General features: G+C 38.2%; 1 protein-coding gene across 2 annotated transcripts in view; it reads left to right on the forward strand.

The window, feature by feature from the left end:
• Nucleotides 1-16,792, forward strand: part of LOC5579860 (homeobox protein Hox-A1) — a 107,573-nt gene extending 90,781 nt beyond the window's left edge. For both annotated transcript variants that reach the window (XM_001664271.2, XM_021839875.1), the window contains exon 5: nt 15,614-16,792. In XM_001664271.2, coding sequence (XP_001664321.2) covers nt 15,614-16,249 — 636 coding nt within the window. In that variant the 3' untranslated portion in view covers nt 16,250-16,792. The remainder of the gene's footprint in view (nt 1-15,613) is intronic.
• The last annotated feature ends 7,892 nt before the right edge of the window (nt 16,793-24,684 follow it).

Below are 24,684 nucleotides of genomic sequence, written 5' to 3' on the forward strand. Positions count from 1 at the left end.
CTGAATGAGGTATGAATGAGCCCTGCATAAGAGGTAAAATACCTCAAATAATACCTTCTGCATATTCTACAAATACCAAGCTGATACTTAGATCAGGTATTGTAATACCTAAATAATACTTGATGGATTTTCATATAAAAGTGAAATTTTTCAATACTAGTTCAATACCTCCAGCAGTCCTCAATAGCTGTCGAATACCAAAATGAAGTATTTTTAATCGTTTAAAACATTTTTTTCAAATACCATTATAATACCAAAATGAGGTATTGATAACTGAACAATACCTAATTCTGGTATGATACCAAAATATGATATGCATAAGTTATTGGCGAGTTATTCTTTCCTCCTCGGGATATGTCACACGCGTGCGGAGTCCGAGTCTGGCGCTGACAGGATCTCATTCGCTCGGAATGTATAATCACCAAATACACACTTTGCTTTAAATTATAGTTAAACGTCGGCACACTCGTGTGCTTCTCGCTTTCACAACCCACGTCCGGCGTAGATTTTATGGGATGCTGCTGAGTTGGTGTGTCTCAAGCAGTTACCCAGTCGCCTTCAGCATCATGACCCGAAATTGGCCGACGGCAGAAAGCAGTACCTAATGTATTGTATACAGACGACACACTCTGCCCACAGTGCAGGTTTAGAAGCACTTTCGTTTTCTCTCGATTCATATAGCTTTATCTCATGCTTGTTTAGAGATTGTTTTGATACCACTGCTGATGGTAGATTGGCCGTTGTTGAATGTGACAATGATGGTGAAGGTGACAATGAGACTGCAAATTTATATTTGCTGTTTCAAGATATGTTGTCACATGCTGACTATTTTTGGGTTTGTGTCATCTCCTTATCTCTTTTACTATAACTGAATAAAAAGACTACTTGTAACTAACGTGTTCTATGTATTTTATTATGATTAGAGGAATTAGGAGAATAATGAACACAAAGTTTAACATATTGTATACAATCTGTAATTGTTTGACAGTAAAAAAGTTTATTTTTTGCTTTAATTGTTCATTGTAAAAATTGGATTTCTTAGTTTTAAATTAAGGTATAAGCTGTCGCACCTACATATCCAATCGCCGTTGTCCAGACTTCTGTTGAAGTGAATCGTCTTTATAGCAAAGCGGCGCTGCGCGTCAACCTTAAAGTCAGAATGACAGTAGTTAAGGAAGACGTCAGAAAGAAAGAAGCGTAAAAAAGGCAGATTTGGAAGTCAGACAGAAAACAATCAGGCAAAGTGTGGTCTAGTAAGTGTCGGAAATTTAATACGTTCTAAATTTGATATTCTACTCAAAACTAAAACTAATGAGTAGTGAATTAGTAAAAATTAGTTTGTTTAATATGCAGAATATAGTGCTTAAATTACAAAATTAGTACGGATGTACTAATTCATGGTTAGTTCATGCAAATACAGTAATTAGTGCGTGCTCTTAAAACTAATAGAATCATAATTAAAACTACATCTCTACAGCTACTATTATAAACGCGTCGGAAACCTATTGAAACAAAAATAACTCACAGATAAAATATAAAAATAGGTAATAGATTGTAATATTGTGAAATTCACTTAAACTTACCTAAAATTACACCTCATAGCATTCCCATCACCGATCTAAGAACTAATCGTTGGAACACGTAGAAACGGCCTAGGCAACCAGAATGTACATATATTGAAATCCCCTTTTGCGTTATGCGATGCTTATATGTGCAAAGATTCCGTATAAGATGTCGTCAAAAGGCCTTAGGCGTACAAAAGTGGAGGCGATATATGTGCATAATTTACATGATGAAAATTGACATGCGATGCGAGTGGACATATTTTATTACAAACTAGTGGTCCCGGCAAACTTCGTATTGCCATCAAGTAGGCTGTTGGAAAACGTCGAAAAATCCCCCATACAAAATGACACCTTAGTCCTCTCCCGTTTTCCCGATTATTCCGGAGGCTTTCCCGAACTTATTCCTCGTACGAACACGTCGCATCCTTTGTGGAGGGCAGCAGTGAAAAACTTGCGTCAATCCGTTGACCCGTGCTCAAGCCATTTCGTGACATACGAACACTATTCAATTTTTATTTATATAGACTAGTGGTCCCGGCTAACTTCGTCTATCCATCAAGTAGGCTATTGAAAAATGCTTCTGATCGTCCCATAAAAATTGACAGTCCCGTGCACGCTCGTATTTTCAACTTTCTCGGTGACTATCCTGGGATTTTTATACATACAAACACGTCGGAACCCTTGACGAACAAAATGAAGAAAGAATCATTCAAATCCGTTGACCCGTTCGTAAGTCATTTCGTGACATACAAACACCATTCCATTTTTATTTTTATAGATAGATAGATAGATTAATTTGTACCATTACACGACTTAGTTTATGATAAGTTGATTTGACAGCTGTTACGGATTGATTCGACTTCCTTCGTATGTTTATACGGAACGAAAAAAAATGCACTGACGAAATCAGAAAATAGCGTTTTATGCGAGGAAATTCATCAATCAAACGATTTCATTAACAATTTTGTGCGGATGTCATGTAATTTGCACAAGTAAACGACTTTTTACGTAAATTGTTATGCGACTTCTGGTTGTCTGGGGAGGACACTAAACGTAAGTCAATAACCCTTTTCAAAAATGCCCCAGATTATACCTAAAAATACAATTGACAAGACTATTGATAAATTACAAGAATCACATGAAATCAAGAGAAACAATATGTACAAAAATCAAAAAAGGTAAGTAGGCCTTGACCGGCTTGGATGGTCTTTTTTCTGCTTGTCATTTTTTTTCAATTTTCAGATACGAGTTTTCAAGATTTTTCAATTATTGTGACCTGGTGAATCTGTTTATCTGTGGAATTGTATCAGGAGTTGCTGATTGGCGTGCTTTTGAAGTGATATTCGGTGGATACTGAAGTAGCTGAAACGATTGAAAATTCCGGTGTTTCTTGGATTCAGTTTGTCGTCCGTTAAGTATTTTTATTTCTATTTTTTGTTAGCTTAGATTTTTTTTTTTAGTTATTTATTCAGTCCCCACGTTCAATTTCCATCATGGAAATTGACGGGGGTGTGCAAAACTCAGGTACTAATAATGATTTAGTACCTTCAACTTCAAAACCTTTTCGTGTAAAAGTTTATCCCTCAACATTTGCTGGTCCATTTCCTGTATATTTCCGAAAGAAAGAACGACCTATAAATGTTCTTTTAATTTCATCGGAAGTTTACAAGAAGTACAAATCAGTTAAGGAAATTAAAAAAATTTCCTTAGATAAACTTCGGGTAGTTTTTGGTAATAGAGAAGATGCCAATTCCCTTTTGGAGTCTAAATTATTTAATGAATTTTATCGTGTTTATGCTCCGTGTGATTCTTGCGAAATCAGCGGAGTCATTTATGATGAATCATTAAATTGTGATGATATTCGATCACATGGTTCTGGTATTTTCAGAAATCAATCGATTTCGCCAGTTAAAATTTTAGATTGTGAACGATTATCAAAATTATTCTTTGATGACAAAGGAATTTCTAAATATATTCATTCCAATTGCATCAAAATTACTTTTTCTGGGTCAGTTTTACCAGATTTTGTTAACATAGATAATGTTTTGTTTCGTGTAAGGCTTTACTTTCCGAAACTTATGCACTGTAATCGGTGTTTATTGTTTGGGCATACATCAAATTTTTGTTCGAACAAACAAAAATGCTCAAAATGTGGAGATTTTCATTCTGCAGATGATTGTAAATTAATTTCTGATAATTGTGTTTATTGTAAACAAAAACATATTTCGATTAAAAATTGTTCAGTATACATGACAAATCAAAAAAAACTCAATGAAAAAATTAAAAATCAAAATAAATTTTCTTATTCGGAAATTTTAAAAACTTCTGAAGACTTTAGTTCACCTAATGTATATGAAACATTATCAGATATTAAAAATGATACTTCATTAGATAATCATAATAAATATATTTACAAACCTCCAAGTAAAAGAAAAAGGCTTAATATTTCATCAATTCATGATGATGATATGTCTTATACTTATTCTTCGAACCAGTTTGAAAAAAATTTCCCTCCCTTAAATATTGCATCAACTTCTAAAAACATTCCTGGTTTTCAGAAAATAAATACACCTTCTAGGTCACCGAATGATTGTAGTAATGACGTAACTAAAAATAATAACAATAGCAATAATAATAATAACAAAAATGACACCTAAATTCCTAACAATACTACAGTCAAACCTCCATGAGTCGATGTTCCATTACTCGTTATCTACTCATGGAACCAAACAGCATTCGAAAAAATCTGTTCCATAACTCGATATTTCCTTGAGTCGATGGTCCCTGTAGTATCGACTCATGGAGGTTTGACTACAATGTACAACACAAATAACATGAAAACTATGATTGTCCTTCGTTAAAAGGGAGGAGGTAACCTGTCTGTGTTTCGTTGCAAATTGCAACATAAGCAAACCGGTGGAAGAATCGAATTTTTGAGCAAAGTAACTAACCTAGAGATGTTTTTTTTCATGCTAGTGTGATTGAGGGAGAGCCTTTCCGCGTATCTGAACGATTGACACTCATTTATAATATTGTTTTCACTAAATTTTACGAAAGTGTTCATTTTGCCCCGATATCATTTTTCCAGCCTTGTTTTCGACGCCTTTTTCAATCTCGTTTTTCTGACAATTGATATGCTTTTTGCTATCATGAATGACTGCAGCACGTCATACTTATATCAAACATGAAAACTAGCCGATGGTAACTGAATAGCATTGCCGTTTTATGATCTTAAAATGAGTATTTGCTTAGTGTGCCTATTATGCACTTAGAAGTTTCTGTGTCATTATAACTTATTTTCACTACTAGTATGCACAATGTCACAGAATTGCGACAACAGGCTTTTAAGATATTTTTTTTCAGTTCACCATGGCAAGATATATCCAAATAACATAAATGTATTGGAAGCATCAGTTTTATTTTCATTAATAGAAGGGTAATTTACAGTCTCGGCACCGTTCGACAATTATCGGCAACCACATTTCAAACGCCAAAACAGTATTTTTCTATCAAAACATACCGCTGAAAACGGTTTATGGACAAAAGGTCGAAAGCACAAAAAGTCGAAAGACAAAAGGTCGAAAGGACGAAAGGTCGAAAACGATTTGCATGGTGATAAATTTTTCCTTCTTTGAAAAAATATTTTGGACCTTTTTTATTCCTTTTTTTTTGTTCTTCGACCTTTTGTCCTTTCGACCTTTTGTCATAGATTCGTTGAAAACATTCAGATGATACTTTGTTCTGTCAGAGGTCCGCTAACAAGATTTCTGAGACTGTTTATTCTGTATTTCGCCTGAGATGTCATCAATTCAAATGAATACGCCTCAAAATGCGGCTGGTTTAGAGCTGCCGAAAGCATTAACCAGCAGTTTTTATGCAAAAGCTGTCGAAGAGAATGGGGCTGCAGATAATAGTCACACTATAGATATATTCGAAGCGTTGTAAAAACGTTTTCAAAAAGGCTTATAACAAGTCTGTCGGTGTGAATTAAACAGACAAACACGTTATTTGGTCTGTTGATGTCTGACAAAATTACAAAAGAAGCACGGCATCGGCTTAAACTTCCGAGAATACGTAAATTCCCCTGCTCCTGTGGAGTAAATTACGAAATTAAAATAGTTCGATTCGTGTTGTGCGAGGGCGCAGAAGAATAGCGTCAGCAGTGTGTGGTTTACGATTCCGTTGTGTCCGGTTCGCATTCTGCAAGTGTTAAAATATATTCGTGTTCTGCCGAGTGTGGATTGCCAACTGGTGAGCTCGTTTCTTGCTTATGATAACACATTTTTATCATGACAACGTTCCGTTCGTGTAATTCTCAAATTTTCGATGCTTAGTCACTACAAGTGTCGACATTAATCCTTATTCTTGTTTTATACAACTTTAATATGCACATACCTCTCTTTTTTCGATATTACTTTTTGAATAATTTTGCATATGGTACAATTGTGAGTCGACAATCAGGAAGGAGCGACCAACACAGCTCTGGTCCTCACAAGTTCCTACATCGCGCTTCCACGGATCAAATGGTGAAAAAGACCGCCAGCTAAGGGTTGTGTACTTAACTTGGTAGAGTAGCCTGTGTACTGTTGTCCTTCTGACATCAGCTAGAGTGGGGAGGTACGTTCTGATCGTCTGTACACCAGGAGGTGCGGCTCAAACAGCGTCTGTTGTTGCATCCAGCGATTGAAGATGAAATGCTGTATCATGTCAGCTACATTTATGATGGCAGCCCTATCAACGTGTTGTAGGTAGCGCGACCCCGGTAAGGTAGCATTCCAAATTAATTATCCACCACGAAAAATGGAGCAACCGATCAGCCCAGACAACCAAAATGTACGTATAACGAAATCACCTGGAGGCTTTGTATGTGCAAAATTTCACTTATAAGATGTCGCGAAAAGGCCTTCTACGTACAAAAGTGGAGGCGATATGCGTGCATAAATTATGTGATGAATAATAACATGCAATGCGAGTATAGAAATATTCTACCGAACAAACCTGTGATCTTATGCGACTTAACTTATGATAACAAATGATGATTTGACAGCTGCTACGGATTGATTCGACTTACTTTGTACGAGTGTACGGGACGAAACAAAATGTACAAATGAACTCAGAAAAGAAGTGTTTTATGCGAGGAAACTCAACAATCTGGCGAGTTTATCCATGGTGTTTTGCGGGTTTGATGTAATTAGTATGAATAAACGAGTTGTAACGTGAACTTTCATGCGATTCCAGGTTGTCTGGGAGGCAACGCAATAAGGACAATGATTGGAAACTTGGTACCTGGAATGTCAGGACCTTAAATGAACCTGGAAGAGTGAGCCTTTTGGCACGTGAATTGTGAAAAGTTGGCGAATGTGTGGCTGCTATGCAGGAAGTGCGTTGGCTAAGATCTGGAGAACGTGAATTCGGAGCGGTAGATTCCGTCGCTAACACCGCATTCAAATACAATATCTACCACAGCGCTGGCGATGAAGCTGAACACGGAGTCGGCTTCATAGTGATCGGAAAGCAGATGAAGCGCGTTATTAGGTGGAAGCCGATCAACGAGTGGATCTGAGTATTAAGGATTCGGGGCAAGTTCTTCAACTACAGCTTGATCAACGTCTAAGTACCGATTAACGACAAACCCGATGATGTGAAGGACGCGTTTTACGAATGTCCCGAAAAAACCTGTGGATAATAATACCTGGCAACTTCCAAATGGCGAATTTGCAATCAAATCGACCATGTTCTGGTAGACGGCCGACATTTTTCCGATGTCATCGATGTTAGAACTTTCAGGGGTCCTAATATCGACTCAGACCACTATCTCATTGTAAACAAAATTCGAGCGCGATTATCAACTGTTTCGAGTTCTAGAGATCGACAATCGTTGCGTTTCAATATCCAACGCCTGTCAGCAGATGGTGTAGCAGCGGACAACCATCAAAAGCTTGACGATCGGATTAGCGAAAACAACGAAAGCATCAACCTCAGCGATCTGTGGGAGTCAGTTTACGGAGCGGTGAGCACAGTAGCGCGAGAAGTGGTAGGTACTGCTCAACGAAGACCAAGAAACGGTTGGTTCGACGAGGAGTGCCAGAGAATGACGAACGAGAAGAACTTGGCTAGAAGCCGGATGCTGGTGTCTGGTACCCGTAGGAGCATAGAGCGGTACAAGAAAGCAAGGGCAGCCGAAAAACGGATATATCGCAGAAAGAGAAAAAAGCATGAAGAGGCAGTACCTAATTGCTCAGGCGCAAGAAGCTATGGAACAGAACAACATGCGACGGTTCGACGAATCCGTCAGTGTTGTGCGGAGAACAACTGCACCGTCTCCCGCCATGTGCAACGACCACGAAGGAAACTTGCTGACGGATAAAACAATGGTGGCTGCCAGATGGAAAGTGTTCTTCGAGTCATTGTTAAATGGAGACTACGGAAGTGGATCTGGTAGCAGAATCCAAATCGATGACGATGGACAGGCTGTGGAACCTCCAACGCTAGATGAGGTAAAGAAAGCAATCAATGGACTGAAGAACAACAAGGCTGCTGGGAAGGATGAGCTCCCGGCCGAACTTCTCAAGCACGGAAGTGAACAGCTGCACGAACTCCTTCACCGTATCATTTCGATGATATGGGAGGAAAAACAAATGCGTACTAGTTGGTTGGATGGTCTCATTTGCCCTTTCAAATTCTGCTCTGGAATTCTGTTCAAAAGATTGAGACCGTAAGAGAAGTCCTTTGTTGGCGAATACAAAACTGGTTTTCAAGAGGGCCGATCATCGACGGATCAAATGTTTACCCTGCGTCAAATCCTAGAAAAATTCCGGGAGTACAACTTGCAGACTCATCATCAGTTTGTAGATTTCATAGCAACGTACGATTCAGTGAAGAAAAACGGGTTGTGGCAAATTATGTCCGAGCATGGCTTTCCGGCGAAGCTGATTAGACTGATTCGTGCAATGCTTGATGGATTGAAATCAAGTGTGCGAGTGGTGGACGAGATTTCGTCATCGTTCGTAACCTTAGATAGATTGAAACAGGGTGACGCTCTTTCTAACTTGCTGTTCAACATAGCGCTCGAAGGTGCTATCAGGAGAGCCGATGTGCAGAGAAGCGGTACTATTATCACACGTTCTCATATGCTTCTTCGCTTTGCGAATATTGCCCTACGAATTTCGAACTCCTCAAAAACGTTGAACCTTTGTTGATTTCTTTCATTCTTCATAGTGGCTTCCAAGGATCCTTGGGAATCGACTTCTCATTTTTGAAGTTTGGTCAACAGCTGTGTAATTAAGTTAACAAGCAAGTTTTTTCCATAGTGGGTCTAAATCAGAAAATAGATAGCATAAAACATTGCCTTTTTAAATTGTCAATAACAATATGAGCAGTGTTTATAGAAAACCTATTTCTCATACAAGTTAAATCAATTTCCCCCACATTCTGACACAATGTGTTAGAGATGCGTATAAATGTCTCCAAAGTCGTCGTTGTCGCCATCGTTCCAGAAACCGACGACGTCTGTTCATGAGTAATTGCATTCAGAAGGTGACAGTTGCAGACCCATGGCCAAAGTGCGTGTGCTAAATAGAACATTGCTGCGATGCGATTACGGCTTCATATCGTCGTCCGTTTTCCCTCTCAAAGCCATAAATGACAACACGTATATCTATCTTCACGCGCCGTAGGGGAAGTGTTGGTTAAATGAACGCCTTAAGGATTTTATCTCTTGAAATGCAAGTTACCCAGGATTTCGAAAGCATTCTCAATCAAGAGAATGTTTTCTAAAATTCCTGGTAGGCTGATTTGGAAGAAAAGAAAACTATTAAAACACACAAAACTATGAAATACCCTTGCGATGATGGAATATCTTACATTCTCATCAAGAAACTTCCAGAGAGTAGCTTATCATTCTTAGTTGATCTATATAACAAATATTTTCATTTGGCCAAGGTTGTAGCAATTTGAAAACCGGACAAAAATTAATTCATGTAGAATGACGTATACTGCCGCGAATCGCAAGTCAGTCCCATCTGTAAAAAGTAGGCATTGAGAAAATGGGGTTTGAAGTTTCCAAAATCGTTTCCACACGAATATTTGAAAAATTCCAGAAAATTTAAACATATTCAAATCTTTATGAAACTGTCACAATTTGCTTTTCACTATGGTATCTTTCTGAGAAAAACATAAGGATGATCAAAACACGGTTCATTTTTGTGTTACACGGTGCGGAAATCTGTAGTGGGACTGATAAGCGGTTACTTTTCAGTATGGGACAATTTGACTTGCTGTTTTTTCCTACTTTTTTCCGAACAAATATCATTATCTCATTATAGCAGCTGAAAGACCATTGGAATATATGTTGAAATCTGAACTCTACTTAATTTTGACGAAAATGCAGATGGGACTGACTTCCGCTTCACGGCAATATAGAAACCGTGTTTTTGACGTGTTTTTCCTCTGTAATCGGCAAGATGTTCATTTAACCTTCACTTCCCCTACCTAAACAACCCTATTCGATTCCGCTGGGTGCAAGCAGAGGAGAATATTGCGAAGCGTTCGTTCATTTGCAAGAAATGTGTTGCAGGTCAACACTTTATTTCGAGCCAAAAGAGTTGCTATTTTGTGTCACATTTAAATCACCATACAGAATACGTCTCATTTCGGGAGTGTGAAATCCGGAGTGGGGGGATTTGTCAGTACAAGAATACCAGAGAGAAAGATATCATTGGAATATTTGAACGTCGAACCCCCGTTGCAGTAGATGGGTGGATTCCTTCGAAAAGGATAATGAATTAAATATCGCAAAGAGCTGGCACTGATGTTGCTTTATGTGTTCCATCTCCAAGCTGGATTTGTACGAATCATCCTTCTGGGAGGTATTTGAGAGTGGGCGTCTGGCAATGAGGTTGAAAATTTCATAAAACGGGATTAAGTTGTTATCTCACAGACAGATATCCGAAACAGATTTTCCGGGTCCGTGTCCGGGCAGGCAATCAGAGAGCAGCAGTAGTTTCCAAAACCGGCAAGCGAAAGAACGGAACCAGCAATCATGACTTTCAGTCGGAGAATACATGTGTTCACTGCACGTATCATTTCAATCATTCGTACAACATTTGCCTGGGGCTTAATAGCTTTGTGCTGCGATGATGTTGGTTGTTATTGTGAGTTATAGTTGTTGAGAAATGAGAAACATATAAATAGTCCTACGTGGTAATAGATTTTACACTTTGATTTTTTTCGGTTGTTTAAGTAAAATGGTCTTATTTCTATCTCACAACGGTAAAACTGGGCCTTCCTTAGCCGAGTGGTTAGAGTCCGCGACTACAAAGCAAAGCCATGCTAAAGGTGTCTGGCTTCGATTCTTGGTCGGTCCAGGATCTTTTAGTAATGAAAATTTCTTTGATTTCCCTCGGCATAAGGTATCATCGTACCTGCCACACGATAATGCGAATGCGAAAATGGAAACTTTGACAAAGAAAGCTCTCAGTCAATATCTGTGGAAGTGCTCATTGAACACTGAGCTGATAAGTAGGCTTTGCCTCAGTGAGGACGTAATGCCAAGAAGAAGAAGAACGGTAAACAAATATTATATTTTAATCATTAATAGAGAATTTTCAGAGAAATTCCTGGAGAAAATATCTACAGTGATTTAAGATGGAATTTCTAGACAACTCTCAGAATTTTTCTGCAAGGCTTTCCAAATATTTGTAAGGAATTCATTCAAAAACTTCAATGGTTTTCTCCATGACTTTTGAAGGGCTATGGTAAGTAATTCTATTCAGAGTTTTCTAAATATTCCACAAACAGTTATACAAATGCATAAACTTCTTCAGATTTTTCTGATGTTTTTTTTCAGGAATTTGTCAAGAGCCCCTTTTGGGGACATTTTCGTTTTATGTCCAAAACATACCGTGCGACGCACAGTGCGTTGAACATATGGAGATGCGGGACAAAAATCAAAACTGGATTATCAATCCAATTGAGCACCTTGCTATGGAAGGGAAAGTTGTTTCTGGTCAAAAGAGCTACAATTTGCATAAATGACATATACTATACGCATAATCGCAAAACTGTCCCAAGCGCCAATTCCATGATTTGCCAAGACAAGTATTGCAATTTGTACTTGTATTGCTTATAATGATGTAAGAAGTTATTTGCAAATATGTCTCTTCTCACTCTCTTTATACAGCTTAATCGCATTTTTTTTTAATTTATCAGTTTTAAGTATAAAATTTGAATAAAATCGTGGAAACTACATTTAAAATATATAGTTTCAAGCAAAGGTGTAATGTCTGGTTGAGTCAAGGCCACAGAGCGTTGCATGATTTTCGGATTTCTTATCACCAACAACTCAATTTCATACTTGTGCTAGTCAAGTAGTATACCTAAAAATAGTCAAAAATCTCGAAGAGATGCAGGGAGTTGCAGATGTATCTTTCAGACCTTTTAGAGTACACTCTAAAAACATGTGTGTGGGTGATTTAGGGTGGAACTCGGTGGAACTTTTTTTTGAATCGATAATCAAAGTTACATGTTAGTATTTCATAAGTTTGCTTTCATAGCCAACTCATCGTGCCGATTTCTGATATTCAAAGCTAAAATAGATGTGCTTATCCCATCACATATACTTTACCAACCTTCAGTCACGTTCTCTTTTAGATTTCAATTGAATACATTGGTTTCAACACTCTCCGTGCTAGTTGAAAGGAATGCTGAAAACATGCGACAAAACTGTCCAAAAACTGTCACTTTCAACGCTTGTTGTAGAAGATTTAGTGATTTGTATAGCTTATAAATACAGGTATGTTCCATTTTTATCACGCTCTGATTTTGTCACGCTCCGATTTCGTCCACAAATTATTCCGTTTTTATCAACCCAAAAATATGTATTTTTTATTTTATGATAAAATCGGAACATACCTGTACTTGTTTCAAGAACGGAGATATCTATGAACACTTGTGGATACTTATTATCGCCGGATAAAATAACTTGGAATTTTATTTTTGTCTATGGAGGAACGCACTGTGTGTCGCCGTAAAAAAATCGCGTTGATTTGGGGGAGCCTTAAATTGTCTAGTTCTAGACTATAGACCTTGGTGACATTTGATCACACAAACACTAGCATTCGCTCGTCATACACAGTTTGTTTTTGTTTTTCTCACGAAACTTGCACACACTTTCTAGACTCATCAAAATGCATATGGAAATATTACCCAATTTGAAAAATTTACACCCGGATTCTGGTGGTTTTTGAAGACAGAGTGCATACGGTTTTCCTCAAAGTTTCACAACCCCATCTACACTAGGGCACCCATACCAATGAGCGTGATAACCACTATTCCATCTTAAGCAATTATACTGTTGCAAGGTTTTTGGAAGTTTTCATGTCGCGTACATATCTCAAATGTACAAATTGAAATCGAAACTGCGAAAAGAACTAGACAATTCAAATTTAAATTTAATTTCACTCATCGAGCATGAAGTTGAATGTAGTCAAAAACCTCACAAAACTATCTGCACACGTAACCACCAAAACTACCAAAACACTTCTACAATCCGTAAAATATCCAGTCTCGACCAACATAATGCTATATACAGTATACCATGTACTACTGACATAGTCTACATAAGAATGACCACCAATCAATTCAAACACCAATCTTCAACTTAAGGTGCAAGAAAAAATGGCTCAAAAGTCAAAACTGAAAAAGCAGTTTTCTGCTTTTAAAACAATGGATTGATAAAAATAAGAACACACAGCCTTTTTATTTGGCAAATAAAAGAGCTGTGTGTTTTTAGTTTCTTCGATTTGTGTATTTAAAAAGAGAAAACTACACTTTTGCACCATTTTTACTTTGGCCTTAACCGATGCTGGAAATTTGTCATGTACACAACACATTAAACATGGATAATATTCGAACCGCTGTAGACGGGCTGCACACAACTTTATCTGGTATTCTGCATACGACCGTTATCGACTTTGCGCATACTGGGGCCGATCGAATGGTATCCCGAATGTTGCCCTTAAAGCGGCAGTCAATGCGGATCCGGACATTTTCAGAACCGCGATGCAAGACTGCATAAGTCAAGGAATCTTCCCGGATGAATAGAAGCGACAGAAATTGGTGCTACTACCAAAAGCTGGGAAACCACCAGGTGACCCGTCGGCGTGTAGACCTATCTGTTTGCTAGATACGACGGGCCCCTATTTGGCAGGGGCGGACGGCCTGTCCAACAACCAGTTTGGATTCAGGAAAGGTAAATCTACTCTGGGCGCATCCAGACGGTCGTTCAGACAGCTGAGTTGGCAATCGAGCATAAAAGGACCCGGCTTCCGTTACTGCGCAGTTGTCACTTTGGATGTGAAGAATGCTTTCAACAGCGCAATATATTATTGGGGATTATTTATTTCACTCAAAATAACATGGAAATCCATGTTTTCGTGATACTTACCTCATTAAACTATCACGGATAAATTTCCTTAAAAAGTCGTGTGAATAATTTGTATGTATGTTTGTTAAGATGCGTTTAAGTTTCCTTCAATTACCTTACATTTTTTTTCACTCATACAGATGTATTCTCACACATGCGGTACCGAATGACTGTAGTAAAATCAATAAATGCCAGACATTCTTCCCCTCATCTAACGCAGATAATGCAAGCAAACAAATCTGCTAAACTTACAGCAACTGCAAAAAAGGGAATCAAAAGACGCATTTCCAACAAGTCACACACATTTTAGTCATATTGTATCCATTCGGCTAAGTGAATGAAACTGAACCCAACTCAAACACTCTTCAATCGACAATCGATGACTTTGACGAGTCAGTCAAGATATGCTTAGCCAGAACAAAACAGTTACAAATCACAGCATGAAACATGACCCCATCGCGAAAATCATCAGCTGTGCTCAGACTGAACAAACAGCTATCGGACACGCATTATCGAAACATTTGAAAACCCCACGAATAACTTTTCGAGAGGTACGGTTTGACGACATCTGAGCGAAAGGCACGTTTACCTTACAAATTGACTGGGAGCAACGATCATCGTTTGATTGACCATATTTGCACACATTTGAAGAACCGAACATACCTGAATTGTGACTGTGGAAGCAAATGATCAATTATTTGTCGAAATTTGTCGACCTTCAGACAGTACCGGCAATGATGAGTTTTTTTTTTTGTTTCTTCTGTCGAAAACCGGGAATGGACCTCCCCTTCGACGAGATGCGATCGTTAATATCTTCGGCAAACATCAGATTATTTCCGTTTTCTGTTGCCTCGATCGACAGGTGTATGAGCAAAAGTACACAAAACCGAATCGAAATTTGTCGTCTTATGAGCGGTGAGACTAAGGTTGGACGACGGGTAACGCAGGTTCAAGATCAGGGAAAAAATGACGCAAGTTGGTTAATTCCAAAATGTGTACGTGCGAATATTTGATACCAAATGGGATGGCGAAATTGACCGGTACATATTCTTGGTTGTAATGAATGCATTAGTGGAACTGTACATTCAAATTTGGCGGCGGCACTTTTGATTGAAGATCAAATCAAATGGTCGTTGAATCTGTAAAAAACATGTCTTCGTTCTCTTGAATTCAAAATTTGAATAATAAACGATTGATGTTAATGATGAATACGGAAGTGATTTTAATTACGATTCTCAAAAGTGTTTGGAAGACGAATGTTTTTTATCTATTCCAATACATATCGTTTTACATTATGTATTCTGTTTATTGTAATCATGGGCGTAGGATTTCATAATTACGAGCGTCCTCAAAAGTTCGATCCGAAAAGTAATGCTTGGATCGAAGATAGAAGATAGAAGATAGAAGATAGAAGATAGAAGATAGAAGATAGAAGATAGAAGATAGAAGATAGAAGGTAGAAGATAGAAGATAGAAGATAGAAGATAGAAGTAAATTTTCACATCGGCCTCAAAGGGGGACCAACGACCCTTATCTGCATATACCACTTGATTACACCCTTGACTACCTCACAGCAGAATTCTAATTAAACTAACAAAGCATTCCTATATTTTTCTTCTTTCAGGTTAAAATATGGTTTCAAAATCGTCGCATGAAGTGGCGCAATTCGAAGGAACGGGAACTACTGGCCAGTGGTGGATCCCGCGATCAGACACTTCCCAACAAGAATAATCCAAACCCAGACCTGTCGGATGCCCGCACCGATCGACCGCAATCCCTTTCGCCACCCGCATCACCCCCACCAACCATATCAGATCAGCAACTTCAGCATCCTCAGCAATCACAATCTCCTCATCAGCAGAGCCCATCCCCGCAATCTTCCAAACCACCTCTTCTGGTAGGAACAGGAGTTCCCAAGTCATCCGCTTTGATCAACTTCAAACCAAACTTCGTACTTTCTAAACCCCCAATCGTAGGAGGCGTGGAGTTCAAATACGAGTTCGATGACATCAGCGGCAACGCCCATCAACAGCAACAGCAACAACAACAACAGCAAACACGGCCGTCTTTGATGAACAGCTTCTATGCTAATGCGGATCGTGATCGTGAGCTTCTGCTGGCCGCCGGAGCAACGGGAGGAGCAGTTTTCAACGCCCGTTCCAACAGCTGCTCATCATCCGACAATATGTCGTCCGGGATGTATTACGATGAGTACGAGTCCAACTCGGATGACTCGGACGAGGAGATCAATGTCACGTGACCTGACAGCGACTCGGAATAAAAAATCCCACTTTCAATCGATCATCTTTACCTGTTTAGCGAAAAGAAATTGAGTCGTTTCCAGTCACTCATTGATTTTAAGCAAGTATAAACACTTGTTAGATGTAAGGTGCACCCTTTTTAGGATGATAAGGCAAACGATGTAAATTTGTACAAGCATCTCGAAACGGTTTTAAAGCAACCCTAAAACATTAGCACATAGCCAGAGAAACGTGACGCAGTTCCGTAGGTATACCTGTAAATAGACGCCCGTAGCTACTCATTGAAGATTTTCGACACATTATCAAACCAGTTCTGATCGTCTGCATAAGCATATGGGAAGCCGAAAGTCGCTTCGCCGTTGACTATTTATTGTACATAGTTTTAAGAAAGAAGTAACTTCAGTGTAACTAAATCTCATAATTGAACAGCGCACCTAAAGGCATATTTAAAGGACCCGATCTAAGAGAAAGGATGGTAATCAAGTTTAGAACTTTATTCGATTGTAGGTATGAAAGCCAAATACATGTAATTCCAAAACGTGGTGAATGCTTTTCAATTTATGAGTGGAATCCCTTGAAATATCACTCGGTTGAAACGTCTTTTGGATCTTCTCCTGATTTAGTAAATGAAATTCTATAGTTAATAAAAAGAAACGACGAAGCTACAAATCGAATATTCATAAGCACAAATCTAATAAACACAATAAATGTTTTGCGTTGAAATTTTTATCGATTGGTCACCACCAGCAACTTGAGGAATGAGTTTTTACTTGAGGTGATAAGTTGTACTTGTCAGTTAGAATTTCAAACTTTTTTTTTTTGTGAATTGAATCGCCTTACTGCCACACGTTACACGAATGCTCTGTATCTTTGGGGAGGTACTACCTAGAAGTAAAGTGGATTATCTAATAACAAAAAGTCCTCACAAAATATCTATTTACTTATATAGTTGGTGTTACATCAATTAATTTGATAAAACCTCGTTAACGGTTTTACGCCAATTTACTCGGTCCATGGCTGTGTCTCTTCAACTTCGATTTTGGCCCACGTTCTTCAGATCTTGTTACACCTGATCAAGCCACTTCGCTCGCTGTGCTCCCCGCCTGCTTGTGTCAACCGGATTCGATGCGAACACCATCTTTGCAGGATTGTTGTCCGGTAGACTTGCAACATGCCCTGCCCTGCGCACCCTTCCGGCTTTCGCAACCTTCTGGATACTGGGTTCGCCGTAGAGCCTAGCGAGCTCGTGGTTCATTCTCCGCCGCCACACAACGTTCTCCTGCGCTCCGCCAAAGATCGTCCAAGTGCATGCAGGTCCTCTTCCGACATGGTCCATGCTTCTTGTCCATAGAGGACCACCGGCCTTATAAGCGTTTTGTACATGGTACATTTGGTGCGGGGGTGAATCTTTCTCGACCGCAGCTTCTTCTGGAGCCCATAGTAGGCGCGACTTCCACTGATGATGCGTCTCCGTATTTCACGACTAACGTTGTTATCAGCCGTTAACAAGGATCCGAGATAGACGAACTCATCAACCACCTCAAAAGAATCCCCGTCTAGCGTAACACAGGCGGGTTCTGTCGCGCTTGGTTCCGCCTATCCATGTACTTTGTTTTTGACGCATTCGCCTGAAATCTTCACGCTATTCTGCACACCGTCCATCGTTGCTTTTACTAGTCTTGTGAGATTCCCGGGAAAGCTGTACTCGTCCATGATTTTCCATAGCTCTTCGCGGTCGATGCTATCGTAAGCCGCTTTAAAATCGATGAACAGGTTGTGCGTTGGGACATGGTATTCACGGCATTTCTGGAGGATTTGAACGTACAGTGAAGATTTGGTCCATCGTCGAGCGGCCATTGATGAAACCAGCTTGATAACTTCCCACAAACTCATATTTTTCTTCTTCTTTTCTTCTTCTGTCGGGTGAGATCACTTCGTCCATTTTTTAGAACTATTGTGATACACCCTTCTGCTTGTACAAAAACCCTCAGTGGCGAGAACGCCACCGGAATACTTTGCACGGTGCCTTTTAGCCATCTGCCATTGATGGGCAGAAGTCCTAAGTTGCAGCATTGTGAATCCCCCAATCTGGTACGATCAGCCTGATAAAGCCGACCACTTCCCTGGGGAATGCGTTCCAAATATCGGCTGGCTCCAAAAAGTTCAGCCAAACATTTTGGACCTTCTTCGTTGTGCACTGCAGGAGCAGAGAAGGTGTTGAGAGGTTTCGCACGTTTCACAACAGAAACGGCAATTTGGGTTTTGGATGGCTCCGATCTTTCGTGAATGGTATCTGCTGGGGCAGTGTCCAGTTGATAGACCGGTGTAGGTGCTAAGGTCCCAGGCAACCACCAAGCATTTAAATAGGCTGTACAGCTGGCCGCTCTCAGCATTTGAACTGCTTGCTGCCCTAGTCAAGCAGTTTGATTGCATAGCTGCCTTTGATTAGGAAACGCAAATCTACTCAAGGACACTTGGTCAATTACAAGCATTTCAACTGCACGAGCTGTTTTCGGTACGGAACACTTGGAATGCTTTTTTGTTGCTGTGTTAATTCTTCGTAAGAGAAGTACAGATAATATGTTACTGATTTGATGGTATTTTTGTCCTTCTCATACCCATAGAATGGGGCTATTACCGGCTACGACGATGAAAGAGATATTGAATCGCACTCGCACCAATGAAAAATCACGCAAGGAACTGTCAACAAGTGTGTTCATTCTGTTTTTCTCGCATAAAACCCAAGACAACATCAGCAACTTCGAACTCCCGAATTGTTGCCATTGAGAATAATTTAATTGGAAAACTAGCCAGCACAAACCTTTCTATTTTGCTTTTCATACAAAGGAATGCGTTAGTTCTACAGGAACAAATTTGTTTTACCAGCTGATCTCAAACGATCCTCATTTTGTATTATTCTGCACCTAAATAATATGCTCGTATATGATTCGCTGTACCGGGAACCTAGGCGAACCGCACGCACCTTAAATAGGGTAAAAATCTTCACGCAGCATACAACGTCTCTAGCTTATCCTGTAGCGCGGAAAACCATCATCTACACGCTGTTATCAATCTTCCAGGTCATCAGTTCAAGTCCCAATACGGATGCCAAAAGCAAAAATATACTTCACCACAAAAAAAACATCTCAATCAAGCAGTGTCATGGGAGAGAAAAGGAGGGTAAACATATTTTTGTTTTGTCTTGCTCTTACCTTAGGCGTTACATTTTTTGACAGTCAAATGCAACGTTCCTGAAGGTCTAGCTATAAAGCAGCACGTTATTTCGCCAAAACCTGCTCTGAAGGAGCACTTAGCTGCCTTGAATGAGCATTAATTTCGTTGCCGTTCATACGCATATAATGCAGTATGAATGCTGGTCCAAGTGCTTAGTGGTTACTTGGGGTCCCTTTTGTTGAGACCAATAAGTTTTTGTGTTTGTTTCGAATTAATTGTGACGAATCTGTGGAAACTGTTTTCCAATTGGATATAATTTGACTGGACAACCAGCCAAAGAATGGTTCAGGATCAACGAATGTATTGGCCGATTCATTCCTGGCTAGCTCATCGGCAATTTCATTACCCTCTAGACCCGTATGCCCCGGGATCCAATATAGTTCAACTCGATTGCGGATGGCTAGGGTTTTTAGAGCAAGAACACATTCCCACACTAATTTTGAGTTAAAAGTGTAAGCTTCCAGAGCATGAAGAGCTGCTTGGCTGTCGGAGAAAATACAGATTGTGGCATTTCTGTAATTCCTCTTTATGCTGAGCTGCACACATTCAATGATAGCATACACTTCAGCCTGGAAAACTGTAGGCCACTGTCCGAGAGGAACAGAGATTTTAGTACTTGGTCCGTGCACTCCAGAACGATGTTTATTCTCGATCCATCAGTGTAGAATTTGATTGAGCCTGGAGGAATACTCGGTCCACCTTCTTGCCACTGCATTTTTCTGCAATAGGATAATGACTGTTTATTTTGTTCTCAAACGCTAACAGTTGGCGCCAGCGGTTAAAATTACAGACAACAATCTTTCGAACATTCAGTTTCTCTTACCGGCTGTCGAGCGACGACACTGATGTTTGTATTCCACCCACTGATCGCGCAACGGTGGATTCTCAATTTTTTTCAAACTTTAAACACAAGCGCATGGAAGAATGGTAGTAGAACTGTCAAAACGTATGGAAAATAATGAAAAACGTAAATTGCTTGCAATAAGGAAACTGGATCAAAACAGTAGTGATTAGAAATCAAGTGTAAAGTGAACACATAACTTTTTGTGTTTAGTTCATCTTCCGTGGTGTTTTCTTTGCTTCAGGATTTCGTTTTTACTATCACTGAAAAAGAGACATCTATTGCCTTTTGAGTTTCGAATATCGCCCTATCCAGCTTTTTACGCTAGCTTGCTATAAACTTTGATTCACCCCTTCCTGACATTGCTTGCTGACGTTTTAATTTTTATAGCTGGGTCGGAGTAAGCTTGCGTAAAGGCTTTTTTGGCAACCTTCAATGCGACTCTTATAGTACTTGAGTCTCATGACAGGAGTTCTTGTTAACCAGAGACGCCATGTATGTCGCCATTAGCGTTCACGCTCGCTTCAGGGATTGAATCAGGGAAGTGAGTCCTCAGCATTTCACTCAGTGTTTCTGTGGGATCTACAGTGAGCGAACCGTCAGTCTTTCGGAGAGTTCCCAAACCATTCCAATGGGTCTTTCGATAGAGTTTTATGAAGTCTGGCAGCTACGGGAGTCTTCAAACTCATTTGCTATTGGTGATAGACGACGGAAGATAATCTGGGATAGCACTTTGTAGGCGGCATTCAGGATAGTGATCGCACGATAGTTTTCACATTCCAGTTTGTCGATACCTATTTGCATTGGTCAAAAGATTTCAACTTCATCAACGGAAACCCACTACAAGGAAAACTTTTAAAAGAGTGATCAAAATATTGTTTTAACAAACCTGTTGTATATCAGCCTTCTTTCATAAAAGGAAAATTTAGAACTTAAGGCCTACTTTTGCTACCAAAAGAAACAGTAAGGAAAATTATTGTTTTCAGCACAAATAACAGTATCGAAAAGTGGCTCTGTTCAGTACTGCTTTTGGAGTTGTCAAAATATTATTTTATTGCCTAATGACGTACATTAAACGACTTATTCTGAATCTCTTAAATAGGTTCTGATTCTACATCCGTTTGAAGATTCGAATTAAGTCGGAATCAGATTATCCAACGAATATTGAGTCAGAAGCTAGTTAACTGTGAGGGAAACTGAGTCGGAATAGTTTGATCGTCTTGAGGAGACGTTGAGGAGACAGTAGAATCTATAAATTTGCTTTTAAAAAGCCGTTAGCTTTATGCGGCGATTCGTTCCGGAAATTCAACATAAAATTAAAAAAAAAATCCATACCGTGATGAATCAATACCCGGACGCTTAAGACTACACATATGTTCGAACTCTTAGATACGTATGTTTTATTAGAATATTCTTGAAAGTGTATTATTCAACACATTTTTACAAATCAAATTTTCATAAAAGTGATGTAATATCCTGTATTAACCATGATTTTTACAAGAAAAGTATTAAAGTATTAATGCTTACCTTGTCCTTAAATCCGGACACCGAATGTAAAAGATGTTTTTATATCCGGACACTGTTGGATCGAAATCCGGACATCTGTGTTAAAACTTGAAATATTGGAATACCGCTTGACAAAATGATGTCAAAATTAACACAATATCACTCTCCAACCGTATCGAAGCATGTATATTTTTTACAGTGTTACAAGTTATAGCACGTAAGTAATATTAATGTTTTGGTTACCCGAACTGGAGCGTGTGCAGCTGTAATTGGAGTTGATGCGGCTTGAGTGTCAATTACGAAAGATATATTAGATTTATATTGCATTATATGGTGTTCTGATAAACGACACACAGCCTTTAATGATTATTTTTTACAAGTCTTCCTTAACTTTTTCGTAAAACAGTCACTTTCACTAGTTAAATTTAGACTTTCCAAACGATGTCCGGATTTAGAACCACTGACACGTAATCCCGGACAGCCTCTTAACACAGTGAAAAATACATATTTCCATTATATTCTTCAATAATAACGTTACCGAACATTTACACAAGCTTTCTGTATCAATTATATTCAACACACTGCATGAAAAATATTTCACACACTTCTTCTTCAACAAAACGTTGTTTGTGTTTCGACTTGTGCGTCGATAGACTTTTAAACTTGAATTTTCACGGACCGAGACGAAATGACGTCCAACAAGAACTAATAATTTGTTATTATTTTTATCAATTATTTGGCAGTGGTAACTAGATTTAAAATGATAGTACAATGATCAACAGTGTTAAAAGTAAAGAATATGAATAAAATCCAAACATATTATGATTCAAATCTAGCTTTAATTTATGAATATTACCAGAGCGTCTGGATATTGGTACAGTCCGGATTTTGATTCATCACGGTATTGTAGGGACAGTAGGTCGTATGAATAAACTGAGCAAAAGCTTTTACTTTACTCAAATCCATCTGTCAAATCATTTTCTTGAGCATTGACTCAAGTTGGCATGATAAAATTGAGCATTTGAGCATTTACTTTTCGAACATCCAAATTCGTATGAATAAAGCGGTAAAACCTGAGTAAATGCTCAGAAAATCCTGAGTCACCTACTGACCATGCTCAGTTGGTAACAAACCATCGCGAAAGATACTTTTAAATTTGTAAATATGATAAAAATAGGAGAATGGATGGACGAATAGTTGTAATCTGAGTATTTTTTCAAACATCCTGGTGGAATATCAATAACAATTGGTCGGTGTTACGTCACACCAGAGCAAGTTTTATTGATTGAATTTGAGAAAACGTACATATCAAAATTCATAGAATTGGAATCTTTTTAAAGCCAAATTATCACATAGTCCGAGCTGATGCCGACCTATTTATAGAATAATCCCTAGGTAATTTTTTCATTTAATTATTGGAAGAATTCTTGACGTATTCAGTAGGGTGATCAAAATAATTTAAACAGACCGTTACACGTATACAATTTAGCCATTTACGGCAAAATCAAATGGAGGTGGCCAAATTATATACGGGTAACGCTCTGCCCAAAAAACATAAAACACCTTATACTTGTTTGAATTGAAGGAGAAAAAAACGTTAAAAAGGGCTTTCGAGAACTTCGTTAATAAACTTTTCTCATAAATTCCATTGAAATTTCATCAATCTTACTTTGTATATTAATACGAGTTCCAAAATTTACTTGAATACGAGTTCCAAAATTTATTTGATTTACTCGAGATTTAATTGTATGACTACAAAAAAAAAATCGAATAGCGATGAAGCTTTTGTTTTTGGTTTACATATTTTGTATCATTTTTCACAAGTTTTCGAAAACCCTTAAATTTCAAGACTCCGTGTCGATTTTGATAATTGTTATAAACGTTTAAACCACATTCCTTGGATTTCTACATTCAATGAATTTTCAGGATTACTTATGAAATTTTGTAGAATGTATTTCTAGAAAATATTTGGAAGATCTTGATGTGATTCCTAAATTATTTTCTTAAGTAAATCCTTAAAGAATTCCAGGATAGAAACCCAAAGATATATCTTGAAGAGTTCTCTAGAAGAATCTCCATAAATTAGTAAAATTAGTAAAATGGAGAAAAGATAGACTGGATAGAATCATTTAAAAGTTTATAGAAAAAATACATGATTAACGCTTGCAATAAACTCAATGAAATTATTATCAAATTCAAGTAGAAATTTGTGAAAAGATTTTAAAAGGAATTTATCACAGTATTCCTAAATTATTTCTAGAGAAATCACTACGAAAATTGTTATTGTCACTCAAGACATCATTAGAGGAATTTATTTTGAAGGCTCTCTAAAGAAATGATATTTTGAGAGGTATTTTATTTTCACTGAAAAATATCTAGATTGACCACTGCAAAAATTTCTTGAATAAATCCTGGAGATTTTCTTGGAATAATTCCTCATTCTTCCTCGAACAAACCTTTTAACATTTTCTGTAAAAAAAAAAATCTAAACATATGAAAAGTGAAATTTTTACATATTTGGAAGAAAATCATTGTACTTTTTGAGAAGTCCTTTAAGTAGTTTATGCAGGAAAAATTGAAATAACTGCTGTAACATTTGTTACAAAAAATGTTCTAGTGTAGCAGTTTTTTTGTGTTTTTCTAAAAATAAATTCAAGACCTACTTGTAAAATTTCCAAATAAATAGATGTGTCAACTGAGAATGTCAAATATTTGTAGTATCTTTTTGAAATCTCTAAGATAAGCATAAGAGTATAAATTTCCGTGAGAATCTGTGGAGAGTGTACTGAGAAAATCTTGAAAAAAATTAGGAAATCTCTAGAGTAATCCCTAATAAAATCATTTAAATAATTC

This window comes from Aedes aegypti, chromosome 2 (assembly GCF_002204515.2).
Source record: "Aedes aegypti strain LVP_AGWG chromosome 2, AaegL5.0 Primary Assembly, whole genome shotgun sequence".
NCBI lineage: Eukaryota > Metazoa > Arthropoda > Insecta > Diptera > Culicidae > Aedes > Aedes aegypti.